At 30.5% G+C, this 15211-nt stretch overlaps 2 protein-coding genes across 4 annotated transcripts in view; one reads left to right on the top strand and one right to left on the bottom strand.

Moving 5' to 3' along the window:
* Nucleotides 1-15211, top strand: part of LOC111037087 (lachesin-like) — a 194018-nt gene that overhangs the window by 110665 nt on the left and 68142 nt on the right. The gene's annotated exons all lie outside the window — the stretch shown is intronic.
* On the bottom strand, nt 53-9580 carry LOC111037051 (membrane-bound alkaline phosphatase-like). The gene is made up of 6 exons (XM_022319413.1): nt 9397-9580; nt 3262-3482; nt 2791-3165; nt 2534-2726; nt 572-1033; nt 53-356 (listed from the first exon to the last, which is right to left on the bottom strand). Exons 1-6 carry the CDS (start codon nt 9473-9475, stop codon nt 73-75), a joined length of 1614 nt encoding a protein of 537 aa, XP_022175105.1. The 5' UTR covers nt 9476-9580; the 3' UTR covers nt 53-72.

Below are 15211 nucleotides of genomic sequence, written 5' to 3'. Positions count from 1 at the left end.
TAAATAATATTTATGACTTACAAATAAAAATCAGTTATAATAATATCGACGTATTTTTTTTTTTTTTTGAGATTATAAGTTAGACTGAATAACTCCAACGAAGACCAATAATAATACTGCGAGAATAGTTTGTCCAGCAACATTAAATGATGCAATGGCGCCACTGGCAGAGTCAGAGGTTGGGGGACTCGTGGAAATGTCAGCAGCCATTGCCATACCAAGAGCAATTAAATTTTGTTCGTAGTTTCCGGTGAATAAATGTGACATAGGACCCCTAGCAAATACCATAACATCATCTCCTCCGTGAGTCTCGTTGGGTATATCGACCAGACTTGGATATTCAAAGTCGACTTTTTCTAGAAAAAAAAAACAACTAAAATTAGAATATTGTACGTAATATATCGGTAAGCGTGATGTTATGATGCACCAATTATTGATTATAATCATTGTGTTATTTTTAGCCCATCATGTATCGTACGATTTTAGACCCGAAATATTATAAATATCTATCATCATCAATATTGACGGAATTCGTGATTAGAAATGAGTTAAATTGCATTAGTATATTTACTTTGAATATCTTCGTTCGTTATGTTGACTCTGTGACACGACGTGTTATTGTCATACTCGAAGGACGTTTTTGGACCGTTGGCGTAGCTCAGTGTTGTGTACGACGTGTTGTCCGAAGACATTGATCCCGATACACCTAGAATGTTCTCGTTTCGCTTAGGGTAACCAGACATCGACATGGTGTGAGCGTGATCTGAAGTAACCACGATTAATGTGTCATCTTCACTAGTCATCGCCACAGCGTCCGCCACAGCTTTGGAAAGCTCTACGGTCTCGTCGAGCGCGATTTTTGCCCACGTGTGGTGATGTGCCATGTCGATGAGGCCACCTTCTACGAAAAGAACGTAACCGTTCGGTTCTTTCTGAAGCAACTGAATAGCGTTCCTGGTCATTTCCTGTAACGTGGGCTGTGTCTCGACATCTGATTTTAACCTGTATTCCATGTGTTCCGGATGGAAAAGACCTGAAAACAATGAACAGTGAGATTCTGGTCAAATACGAAAATTCTAACGAATATTTTGAACAAAATTGAAAAAAAAAACTTTGTCTTTGCAATAGCTCAAAACAGTAATCACTGATTAATAGTATTTATATGTGTTAACAACAGTAAACTTTTTTTACTATATGAAAAAATATTAAATATTATTAGCATCTGAATATTGAAGTATATCTATTCTGTATTTCTGTGTAGATTGCGTAAAGTAAATTGTATAACTGTATTACTCTTGTAATGATGTATGCTTAGTAATACGCAGTAATTAATATGATGTGACCGATTAACAATTAATTGCAATACAAATTAAAAATATCCAAGGTTATATTGATTATGTATATTGTATTTATATTGGAGCATGATCTTTTTATTGCTACCAAAATATGTTTATCAATAATTGGACCAATCGCACAAATTAGGACGCAAAAATTAGGCAGATACACCTCAGGCTCTAAAATAGCCACTTCTACAAAAAAAAATGTTGTATTAAAAATTAATATGTAGGTATTCTATTTATCTTATGTACCTATATATATATAGGTATGTATATATATATACATATGTATATTGAATAATTGTTGAGCTGTAATAGTTACACTAGAAGCCAATAAAAAAAGAAAAATTATTTTATTTTATTTATTTCTGTCAAAGGTTCGTTAATAATGGTCACCCAAATAACGTAAAATCAGTTTTTTGTTTGGGATCTAAGACACTTATTTTAATATAAAACATATTGCAGCTTACTTGCTGTAACAATACAAATTATACATATAAAAAAAGTCGTGTTAGTTACACATTTACAACTCAAGAACGGCTGAACCGATATTCTCTAAAATTGGTGGGGAGGTAGCTTAGAACCAGAAGATGGACATATGATACGTTTTGCCCAAATCGATTCAGCCGTTCTTGAGTTATAAATAGTGAAACCAACAAGACTTTCTTTTATATACATTGATAGATTGTAAGGCTCGACGCCAACAGGTTTCCGGCTACCTACAACTTGATCTTTTTGTCCATCCAATTATGTGTTTGTTCGGGGTTTAGATATTAATTGTTCCGAGAAATAAAATTCGACAATGTATTCTTAATTTTTTAGTAGAAATTAGTATATTTTTTCGTTTTTTGGTTGCCATTGGTTATCGGGCAGATCAGATATATAAACATGCATCAAATAAAATGTATGCGAATTACCAACCAAGATGGCTGAGTTGCACTTATGGCCTCTCATCGACGTGTCCATAATCAAAATAAAAGATATTATAGAGTATTCACCTAGCGAGGTCCGCAATCCACCTCAGGTGGATTACCTACCTGATACTATACTGCTTGTATTATCAAAAGCGAGTTACATATGGAGTTGGCATTTTTAACGAGCAACGAAGTGCATGGGATCACCTAGTTACTTTAAAATATATTTTTAGGACTCTAGAGATTTGAGGCCAATTCCCATATTAAATAATTTGTTCTTACCTAACACAAAATCGGTTTTAGACATGTCCGTTTCCAATAGTTCCTGTCTGGTCGTCACGTACTTGGCTATTTTATCAGCAAACCTAGTCTCCTTGTCACTTTTCCACTTTTGGATTAAGTCTTCGTCACGGCGTTTTCCCGTTGAATTGACTGCTTGCTTCATAAAATTATTGCGGCCACCGCCCATGATCACCTACGAAAAGACAAAAATGTATGACATATTTGGCTGCTGGAAGTTTATAATCAGATTATCACACCTTGAGATTTCTACCGGGATCTCTTGTAACCAGTTGTCTAGCTATGTCTTCACACTGTGTAATGTCCGTTGTTCCATTGGAAATATTTATCATATCTTCGTCAGATTCCCAATCACGGTGTGCGGTGTTTGCGTAACAACCTGCTGGAGACGCGTGTGTTACCCGGGTCGTGGTCACTAAGCCGGTCGCTTTCCCAGCCCACTGCGCCCATTGCATTATGGAAGTCACTTGGTGCTCTTCTAGGACCGATGCCGGACAATCTCCTAAGAGTACTTTAGACGTCACACCAATCGTGGCCGTGTTTGCCTTGACGCCGCGCAAGTATGCCGTGGCCGAACATGCTGAATCGGCCACTTGTCTGTCAACGCAATACGTCTATTCGTGTAGATGAAACAGATTCGGTAAGCACGAAATACAACGGACATGTACGACGAGTAACATGATAACAGTTGTTTTTTATCATATTCTTACCTTTGATATTCCGGTGAACGGAAACTGTTCGAAGCTCAGGTGTTCGCTTTCGCCAGACACGTTCTGCAACTGACCTTTGTACACCCGAGCAGCCGTCAATGTTGGCAATGACATACCATCTCCCAAAAACATTATCACATTCTTCGCTTTATTCGTTCGCAATGGTTGTTTTGACTTTTCCTCCAACTTCCGTTTTCCATTATCAATCCAGAACTTAGGATCTGACAAAGAATTTAATTTTCATAATATTATTTTACACGTTGTGCATTTAGAATTAAGAGGACGTGATACCTGCAACCTGCATGTGTTGTCTCTGTCTTACAAGTGCGTAACATAGAAAATTTCACGCTCAGCAGAACACGTGTAACTCCGTTAGTTTAAAAATTAGTGCGAATTGACCTCTTATACAATCTAAAGGTAAGATTATTATCTAGGCAACCTCATAGGTTTTTTATTATATTTTAATTTTAACGCGAATTATGAGTATTTTAAAGTTGTACATTTTTTATACACCTTAAAATACTTATAACTCGCTTTAAAATAAAAAGATAATAAAAAGCCTGTGAGGTTGCCTAGATAATAATCTTACCTTTAGATTTTATAAGAGGTCAATTCACTTTAGTTTTTAAATTAACGGAGCTACACGTGTTCTGCTGAGTGTACAATTTGCTATGTTACGCACTTGTAAGACGGAGAAAACACATGCGGGTATCACGACCTCTTAATGAATATGGTGAATTTATATTATTCTAAAATCTAGTCTCAAATATTATTATGTTCACATACAGTTTTTTTGCTATATTGTAACCAAAGCTGTCACTCATCATAATAAGGGTTATGAGTATGAAATATTTCACATGAAATTTTCACTTTGAAATATTTCAAACTTGAAACTTTCAGCCTCCTTGAAATCTTTCAATGAAATATTAAAAAATATATTTTTTTTAATTTTTTTAAATTTTTTGTTTTTGGTATGTTTGACAAGATCATCACTAAATTGAAGTATTATTATTTATTATATTTTTAATTTTATTTTAAGTATATAAATTAATTTTAGTTCCTATTGTGATTGGCTGTTACCTAGTCAGTAGTCACACTAGACTACTAGAGGCAACTAATTTGTTTTTTAGAACTGTTACTTAGATTAAATTTAGATGTATGTATTTGAATGTTATTTGTTATAAAATAACTGTCATGTTCTTTACTCAAACAAAATTATGAATATTATTCTGATGTAAGTCTTTTTCTTTAAATAGGTAATCCAAAAATTAAAAATTTGAATGGTTGTAAACATTATAAAACACTCAAATAGATAGTTTATTTTAGTTTTTTAGCTATTTCCATCATTAGTTTCTGTTTTTGCATCGCTCAAAACTCAAAAGTTCTCACTGTAAAACGGATTATAGATTCATTTAAATATTGCTGTTCCTAATATTTTTTATGGTGTTTGTCTATTATTTAATTTTTTTGTTAGAATTATTTAAAAAAAACAAAGAGTGAGAAACGAAAGGGCTAAATTCCTGGTTTATAAACGTATTTTAAACAACGCGATAAGAGTTCATTCTATATCTATACAATTTAAAAATAATTATTTGCCAAATTTTATAATTTGCTACCTATTTTTATATTCTAAGAATTTTTTAGAATTTCATGTACAATGTACCTTTGTATAGAAACTACGGATATTACTTTAATAACAACAAGCATAACTACTGTGGACTGATAAATAACGAGTGGACGAGTGGACACAAAGTGGTACATAACGTGTTTAGAAACCTAAAAAACAGTTTAATATGAATTATTAATTTTTTTTTTTAGTTCGAAATCATTAAACCAAATATTCAACAGTAGATCACATATTAGACCAGGTAATCCCCATGATTATTATGACAACTAATTTTTCACTTATTTATATTAGTTGATGATTACGATAGTAATAAACGAATAATAATTATTATTTTTGAATCAATTTTTTTGTATATTATAATATATATACTTATAATTTATTTATAATTTTAAATATGTGATTCTGTGATTAATAAAAAATTAAATAAGTAATAAAAGTTTTTGATTTCTAATCCTTTATGTGTCTGAAGTAAGACATTATTGCATAATCATTAAAGATAAAGATAAATGCTATAAAAATTATAGAAAATGGTTATAAAAGACTTTCATAACTAATTGTAAGTTAATAAAACTCTTGGAACTATGAGTATTAGGTGTTATAACATATTGTATGACTACATTTTACAAGCTATATAAAATAATTTGGCATATACGATATCAGTAATCAGAAATATTATATCTATTTTTCTGGTGGTTTGTATAGAAATATAAAAGAATGCATGATAAGTATGTAACATTCAAACTATTACTTTTGTTACCTATTCTTTTTAATCGTGAATGTTAATAATAATTGTCATTATATTTTGGTCACAGCGGTGTGTTTACTATAGTATGTAATAATGTGGCCTTGAACTAACACAATTAATCACAAATCACAATATGAGACTCACCACGTGAAAATTAAAAAACATTGAAAACGAAGCACTTAGGTTCTTACGTTCTAAAAACATTGCAGATGATAGGAATATACGATGGTACGTTATGTATAGGGGCCGGATTTCAATGCATTCTTTTTTTGGATGCTCTAAATAATATTATAGGGCATTGCACTCTGAGTACATGATTTGTTTCTAGTAACAGATTCTTCAAAGGTGATTTTTTTATTTTTCATTTTTAGTGCATGATAGCATAATATTATAAACTACAATACACTGTACGAGCTTTTAGTGTAAATAAGGAGATTGACAATTTTGTTTTCATAATATTTGTTTAAATAGTTTTGAAATATGTTTTGACCATACCAAATATAATAATATACCAATCATAAATTATCAACAATTTGGTCTTTATCTAACTCCAGCGATTACCAATCGTATGTGGTGCTGTCTTACACTTAGTGAGTGGGACTAAAACAAATAATAACTAATAGCTCATTTGGTGAATAGGGTGGCCCTACATCATATTGAAGATTTTTCAGTAAATTATTTTTTACAGTCTTACCCCCTAAATTGATTCCAATATATGTACAAATTAAGTATACAAAATTTCATGTCGATCTGTTAAGTTTAATTCGTACCAAAGGTACACCGCGATCGCATTTATTTTCAGTAAGTAAATGTACTATTCATTGATATGCGTGCCTAATTTTTGTTTTTGAATTATTGTTAGATTTAATCAACATAAAGAAGTTTTAACAATTCCAAAAGTTCAACTGTGATTTTTCGGTTAGTTTAGTGCGAATAAAAAAAATGTATATCATTTTTTAAGGGAATTATGTTTAAAAGCAATTTTTAGGGCTTTTTTGGTTTTTTTGGTTTCTTTTCTGATATTTATTACAGGCTCTAATCATATACAATATATTTTTTATAGATTTACAAAAAATTAAAATCGATTATGTACACTGTACGTCATGTATTCGTAACCAGAATTAATTTATCTTATCGATGGCAATACTTTTAGTAGTAATTATGTACACGCAATTGTAATTGTGGGTACGTATATAAATCTGACTAAACTAAATAAACAGAAACATTTTATTGCGGAAGTACTTATTTACACATTTATAGTACTATATAACTCGGTATACCTACTTTAATGGATTCGTATTATGGTACATCTAAAATATTTACCATTTCACTATTTCAGCACGATGAATTATTAAACAACAACTACATATTTTAGTAAATGATTCTGTCATATAAAAACTTGTGCGTTGAGAAAATTTTCCGATTTCTCAATATCGAAACACTGCTTATTACGACACGAGTTCTCATTTGAATAATTTTGTTTTGTTAAATAGACAGTCGTTGACAACAACTGACATGCATGATTTATGTGTATAATTACTGTATGATATTAAGAACAATAGTGTTAGAACAAACATCTTCCGAACGGTATTAGATAACATCGCAAAAAGTCTACTTCAGAATTCGCAGGTCCCAAATGTCGATAAATCTAGTGAATTTTTATATTGATATGTATATCTTAAGCAAATATAATATAAAAAAGGTACCACATATATTTATAATTCATTTTAATTTTTATAACATTTTTCTATTATAATTACATATTAGTGATACTTCACAATAGTTATTATTTTAAAGAACTAATTACAATAAGTGCCTAGTAATATTGGTATATGCAATTACATGTCGTCACAAATATTTGTCAAGTTTTTTATGGGAAAATAAAATTTAAAACAATAAGCAAACGCCTGCCGTAATGACATGTAATAATATAACAAGTGTATAAGGTCAGCTATTAATTATAATTTCGTGTATTTTCTTACAAGAGAAAAACATGACGTTAACAAAATATATTTTAACGAAGTAGGATTTTAGTTAGCACTTATTTTAAAAAATGCATAATTTATTATTGTCGTGATTAAAAATAAAATGTTAAACCACTTTCTTATAGCATGAAAAATATCTTATACTCACTCAAAAATCACCATTCATATTAAAATATGTGTTTATAAGTTATAACTATTAGAAAGAAAAAGATAATAATATTATTATGTAATATTATTAAAACTCAAAAATTAATAATATTATAATGAATTAATTTAACATCCATTTAAAATCGAAAGTCATTTAATATAATTATACAATTTAAACTCCTCCTCGTGCCAATCTAATGTCGAATTATGGAATCCCTCAAAATAACCAATAGGCAAATTAAATTATTTGCTGCCAATCTATTATCTAAAACATTTCGTCCAGACATCAACACCTCTGCTCCAAATGATACAATACATTACGGAAACAGCAAACCCTAAAACATTTCGATTCAATCCAGAAAAGCATCCATTGGTTTCATTAAAAAATTAAGTCAAATAAGTGGTACCTAAAGTGGTTACCAAATATTATAATAGTCTGTCATTATTAATCTATTTCTTCATCTCGTTTTTGTATTTTTAAGTTGCAAGATTAGTTTTATTATTTTTTTATACTTTACACACGGCTTGTTATACATAAATATTGATTGTGTACAGTGTGATCATGATTTAAGGTAACACTAAGTATTTCGGCTGGATGAACTTGTATTGAAATTAATTTTGGGAGGGAACCTAGAAGGTACTGATTGATATATTTTGTGAAATTTTCAAATTCTTAACATTTACTGTGCTAGGCTTTATTCTTATGCGCAGTACAAAATGTATTTTTTTTATAATACACCTATTATTAGCACATGATTTGAATTGACCGAATTTTATTAGGTCGATTTGACTCATAATACTTAGTTCTAAGTTCAAAATAGAATGAATTAAACTGTATATTGTCTAGATATTGTAATATATATTATATTACATAAATCAAAAGTGGTGATAATTTTTTAATTAGGTATTAATATCTGTAAAAAACCCATTCTGACATGTGTAAATCGTATGTACCTAAGCCTGAGATATATTATAACATAATAAAGAACTATTGTATTAAAAGTGAGGGTATCTATTTATTCACATACGTAAATAACGCAATATAATTCAAAGCGTGGTACAATCTCGTAAAATATGTTATAAATATATAGAGAGAATTATGGGAACTTTTTATCTCATTAGTCAAACAAATGAATACACCATAGTCAGTAATACTGTGTATATATTTACATATATGTAAGATGTAAAATGAAAAATAAACGTTAATATTACATATTATAACCCACATTTCGTAAACCGTTTTTCTACCTACCTACGTCTAAAATCGTATTGTTTTAGAGTAAAAAAGATACCTACCACTAACTACTAAGCATCAGTAACAAAAGTATTGATAAAATGTTACCTATATTACGTTATCAAAAACTAACAAATAAGAATATATTTTATTTTATTCTTCTACCCGGAATAAATCTTTTTTTAAAAGAAAAGACCACACAACTAGTGTTTTTATTATCGACGACCAAAACTTTGAAAAAGTAAAACTATCCAATTTAATGACTATAGCGGAAAACTACGGTACCCACGAGAAACTGTGAACCATTATATTATATTATTATCAAATACAATAAAAAATATAATATTTGTTACTAAACTCGAGGTGAACAAAATCAAATAAATAACTACGAGCGTACCTGACTCCTCGGCGGCGGTGGCTGCAGACACCTGTTGTAGCGCGCAGGCCAAAACAGCACACACGACGAATGTCCGCATGATTGATGGGTGGTTGACGGACGTGTCGCCAAACTTATTTAGTTTTGGTGGGCGGTACTCAGCCCCGGAGATGGAGACAACGATGAAAACGAAGGTAGAACCGTTTCCGGCGGAATGTATCACCGACGAGTGGATCGGCGTACTTAAATACAAAGCGGCACGGCAATAAGATATTTTATGTTTGTAAACTATTTTATCTCGGTGGGCTTTCAACATGTAACCGTCATAAAATTGTAGTAGGCTTTGGCGCACAAGTGTTACATTTTGAGTTTAAATCGCTATATTGATCCACGTAAGGCGGATAAGACCCACGATATTAATGTTCATCTTTGTTTTTTAATCTCTGTTACAATTTATTAAGGTGCCGTATAATGAATTATTATTATTATTGATATTTATGTCGCAATGTGTATAGAGATCAATGGGCGGGGAAACGTGCGTTAATAAAAACCCATATCGATGATCACGTTTTAAACATCGAGAATTATTGGTATTTAGGTAAGTGTTTAATCCAAATCAATCCCTTCACCGCCACCAAAGAAAATAGTGAACATTAGGTAATCTGAAATGCTTGCTTGTCATACAGAAATTGAGCCTTAGGTTTACCAATTATTTTTTTTCCTTCTAGATCGACACTTGAGAATAATTATAAAAAAGTTTGTATACGGTCATAAATTATAATTAACATACACTAGAAATCGTTTAGTAGGTACGTCATCGGTTAACAAACCGATACGGTTAATACACATAAAGTCGTATGTCCCATTTGCATTTTTTATGTTTTTGTGCATCGTTTTTGTAGAACCTATCGGCTAATACGACTAAACTACATAGTTCATGTGATGCCACATCAATTCATTTCTACTATACTTATACAATAATTAATTTCCATCTGTCATTATGGACGTTTTTTTCTTGTCAAAACTAGAACAGATATTAATTTTTAAAACTATAATGACACGTTTTTTACATAATATTCTCATATAATTTTTAAATCTAACTGATGTTAAACTGTAAACATTTTCATTTGTACAACATTCACAAAAGTCATTCAAATTGTGTATAACACATTATTATGATCTTGTAATGGTGTTTCACACGTGTGTCATCTTTCATTCGTTCTGTCTTATCACGGAGTTCCATCATTTAAGTACGGGGTAACTTAACCTGAGGTTGAACCATTTTTGATTACCTATCTAACAAAATATACAATAATAATCCTTCGGCCTGCATAATATATCTTTGCCGAACCTATCTGATTTCATCGCTTGCTCTTTGCATTTTTATCGAGTAAATTTTCGATTTATTAATGACGACTTGAATTTTTAGTTCATTGTTCCTAAGCAAAATATTTTTTGTAGACATTTGATGCATACAAATTGAATTTTGGACAAATTTATAATATATTTATAAGTATTTAAATTTTAATGTTATAATTAGCGGAGAGGAGTGGGGGAGTTACTCTGCAAAATATTGGTGCACTAAAATTTCGCTCGTCTATACTTTAAATAGTTGTACCAAACTAATAAACTACTTCTCCAAAATTTGATCTTTCTAAATCGAAATAATTCAAATAATATTCTGCTTAGGAATAAAATTATAAATTAATATTTTCATTCAATTGAGTAAAAACCTTCAAAAAATAATAACAAAAATATAGTTTATTTCCAAAAATATTGTTTCGTAATGACTTAAAATGAAGTAAAAAAAATATTTTCAAAAGTTTGTTTTTCAGAAATATTGAAGGTTTTAACTTAAATGGATCACCCTGTATTTTATAGTTTTATAGTATACTAAAATATTAGTTATAACTTAAACGACTGAAAATATTTATAAAACAATATTTTCATAACAGAAAATGGCACATGAACACGTATGTGATGCAATCCCGTTTGACGTTTAATGTAGTGCGCATTATACTTACGGGTTTATCCGATCGTTCAATTTATAATTTACGAATAATTGAAAATTGAAAAACGGAAGTGAACACTGGATTAAAAAAGTTAAAAAATTAATTATATATTGGACGTGAATTTTTACATTCACAAAATATCACCGAAAATAATACAATTCCTACCTAGCTGAATAGAATAATACTATAATAAAGCCATTTTTCATTATACATTGAGGTATAATGTATCTATTGATACAACTGATACACTAATACAACTTTTTGAATATTACTTCTATCCCATGAATTATCAATGCGTACATATTTTGTACTATTGAATTTTAAAATATTATACTTTATTAGAAAAGTCATTGAATTTGGCAATATTTCGTGTATTTAGTTCCTTCATGTTATATAACTGATAAGAACATACGTTATTCTATACAATAATATGAAAAAGAACAACAATGAAATCGCGATGATGGAAATCGAAAAAAGTAATTTACAAAATATAGTATACAGAACGCGATAAATAAATAGATATACCTATAAAAATAATTGTATTGCACATTTGCGCCACTTCGGCCGATCCACGCCATCGCATCTAATTTCCGTCGCTGTGACAATTCGAGTCGCGCTTTTGCTTCAGATTGCGTAGTACCGATATAAGTCGATAGGGGACCGATCACAGAAAAGGGACATAATTGTTCAAAAATAATTAAAAAGGAAAATTGAACAGCCCTATCGCTTTGGAATGGCGATAACGGTTTTCTGGAGGAACACTTCTGATCGAGCAACTACACCAAGATCTCGGAAAGGTTATTTGGGAAATGAAAATAATACAGTTTTCAGAACATATGCATAATATAATATCCATTGAATGGACCTATTAAAATGTTATACAACATCGTGTTCGGTGCTCCAATGAGACATTCGAAAAATGCCAATGACGACTCACTCTCGAACCATCGGCCACGTTATTGTGTCGCACTCCCGTAAAAAGCCGTCAGCCACATAGTTATTACTTGATTTTTTTCTTCAATTTATTCATGTTTAAACCCAGTATGCTTCATTATATTTTATTTGAACGACCTTAAGTATTTCCACAATGTATCTTCTGTCTACCGCAGATCTAATAGCGATAACGGTATGCTTTGCGTTCTACCACTTGATTCCAATGATGGTATTTAATGCACATACTCAAAGGATAGGAAATTTGTGAAGGACTATGAGACAAATAATTGTAAAAAATATGTGTGGTAAAACTCCTAGTATGCATAAAAACAATTAAATTTAAAAGCACACATATTTAAGAAATAAATAACGAGAAGACGACGACGACACTAGGCCACATCGCGAAAACGCCGTTGATGATAAACTAATATTTATAATAATATTAAAATAGCTGTTAATAGTAATTTTTAATTTGCAATACACTACCTAGTTATATTAACATTTAGTACTATTTGTTTCGCCAATTAAAACCACTTTTACATGATGTACTTTACTGAGAATATAATATTGTTTCCTCTCGTTTCTAACGGCTAAAGAGGAACCACCTCAGTGCTCAACCAGCGGCGTCTACTTAGCAGTTAAGCACTTAATAATTGAATTCCATAAATACGAAGAACACGTCAAAAAACCCAACATCACAATCAACTTAGACTCGACTTTAATTTCCAACACAGAAAACATCAACAACATATAATCAACTTTTTAAGAAAACCGACCTGTTCGACCAAATTTAGATGATAATTATGATGCATATATATTTAATTGTAACTAATTGCCTTTGCAGTCGATGTAATTAAGAGCAATAAAAAAAAATAATAGTATTGTTTAAATATAGTTATAGATGATCAGCTGCAGGTAGAGCGCACACGACAAGATCTGCATATTGCATATAGTAACAGTGATACTTATTAGACATTATTAAATAATAAATGGTTAGGTTAGATACAAAATTATAAATAAATGAATGATAATAAAATAAAATGTTAAAAAATTATAGTTATAACATTATAATAAGCATATTAGGATTGTATACCGAGAAGAAATGTGTAAAGAGCTTCATACGAATTGGGTCTAAATAAGACTTTTTAAACAAATTGAGACCCTAATTGTTTTAGCTACATATTAATTCAGTCCCATGAAATAAAAAATACAAATCTTCGTTTCTATTTGAACAGACCGTCTTTAACAACAAATTCGCTACAAGTATGGTTTAAAAATGTTATTGTTGAAAACATTTTATTAATGTGTGTAATGGTTAGTCTTAGTACATAATGTGTATAGTGCGGACAGTGCGGTTGCTTAAAATAACTTACTATTAAATTTATTGTCTTATGTTGTCAACGATGGTCAAATTATTTCGTCACGGGGGAGGGAGGAACATAGCGCATTTTTTAGCATGTACCTACTAATTGATTATTAAATATATAATTTATAATTTATATTATTACAAATAATCAAAAACTGTCATGGGGGTATCTGCTTCCTCGGACGACCCTGTTTCACCACCACTGTATGTATATAAGCACATATGATGAACGTTGTATATTGTTATTCAAATCTTGTTATTTGTTTTGACACCTGTATTTGTTCTTTAGTTTATTTTCTTTGGATTTGGTACATTTTTTTTGAAATTAATTATACATGAGTACCTACTTCTCATTTTTACCTGTACAACCTTAGTTTTTATCCGATGAAAGTCAAACAAATGATAAGGACAATATAACGTAATTGCCACGGTATTATATACGTTTACGGTTGATATTTATGTTTTACTTTTCTCAAGTGTGGACCCAATATTAGTATACTTCTTATTTCCCAAACACGGGCTCAATTAGTACGTTATTATTACCTGCTAGGTATGGGAAACGATTGTATGCATCGGTATTAAGACTTATAAACTATTGACAGAAGGCAAATTAACTGACTAATGATAGCATTTAATTGCACAATGAATTTGGATACCATAATATTAGAAATAGATCTCTAGATGTTTCTGCATGTTATAATAATATACAATATTAATTAGTGTTTTTATTTATTTAAAATAATTGTTGACTGTTGTATTAACTGAGCAATAATCGATGTCAGTATGTCACACGTTTGTAAATAAATAAACATTATGCATTTATGTCGGTGTGTAGTACTCAAACCATGTACATATTATCATCAGTCTATTTTTTTAGATTTCATATTCTGTTGCATAATGATAGAATACATTTTAGGTCCCATAATTTGCACGGGAATCTCTTTCCAACAATGTTGGCTCTGGGCAACCTATACATAACTACAGAGTATATGTGATGCATTGTCCATAAATTAATACTAAACTAAAAATATTAATCATTATGGTGACAATTATTTTCTAGTGTTTACACAATATAATATTTCTTCATAATCAAACGGGAGCAAAATTTCACACCTTGATCCCCCCTCCCACCCCAAGTCAAATAAAGACATTGACATAAAAAAAACAATCTGTCTCGTCTCTTGCTCACTTATTATCGGTAGAACACGACGGTATTATATCGGACACGTGTAATCAATGGTATTAGAGCAGCTTTATACTAAATATAGTTGACTTGGGCTCAGTAAATTTATCAGATAAATTCTTGCAGTTAAAATTGAATGTGTGACGCGTATTACATAATATTATGCCATTTCGTTTTCAGTAGCAAATTATATGTTGTTTTATTATACTTTTGTGGAGATTATAATATTATACCCACGCACTTAAATGTACTTACTGATACCATAAATTATAAGCACTACTAAAATACCATCTCACCTAATAATGATAATGGCTCAAAAATAATAATATTGTTATTATGTAG

The sequence above is a fragment of the Myzus persicae genome, unplaced genomic scaffold (assembly GCF_001856785.1).
Source record: "Myzus persicae strain clone G006 unplaced genomic scaffold, MPER_G0061.0, whole genome shotgun sequence".
Lineage (NCBI taxonomy): Eukaryota > Metazoa > Arthropoda > Insecta > Hemiptera > Aphididae > Myzus > Myzus persicae.
The sequence above is the reverse complement of the archived record's forward strand: the minus strand, read 5'-3'. Positions and strand labels throughout refer to the sequence as shown.

What these genes read in the sequence shown, in the direction of transcription:
- LOC111037051 (XM_022319413.1), bottom strand. Translation starts at nt 9,475, where the DNA reads ATGCGGACATTCGTCGTGTGTGCTGTTTTGGCCTGCGCGCTACAACAG. An exon ending in ATCCCGGTAGAAATCTCAAG is followed by an intron (nt 2,727 to 2,790) that starts GTGTGATAATCT and finishes GTCTTTTCGTAG; the next exon opens with GTGATCATGGGCGGTGGCCG. An exon ending in TAAAACCGATTTTGTGTTAG is followed by an intron (nt 1,034 to 2,533) that starts GTAAGAACAAAT and finishes CATTGTTTTCAG; the next exon opens with GTCTTTTCCATCCGGAACAC.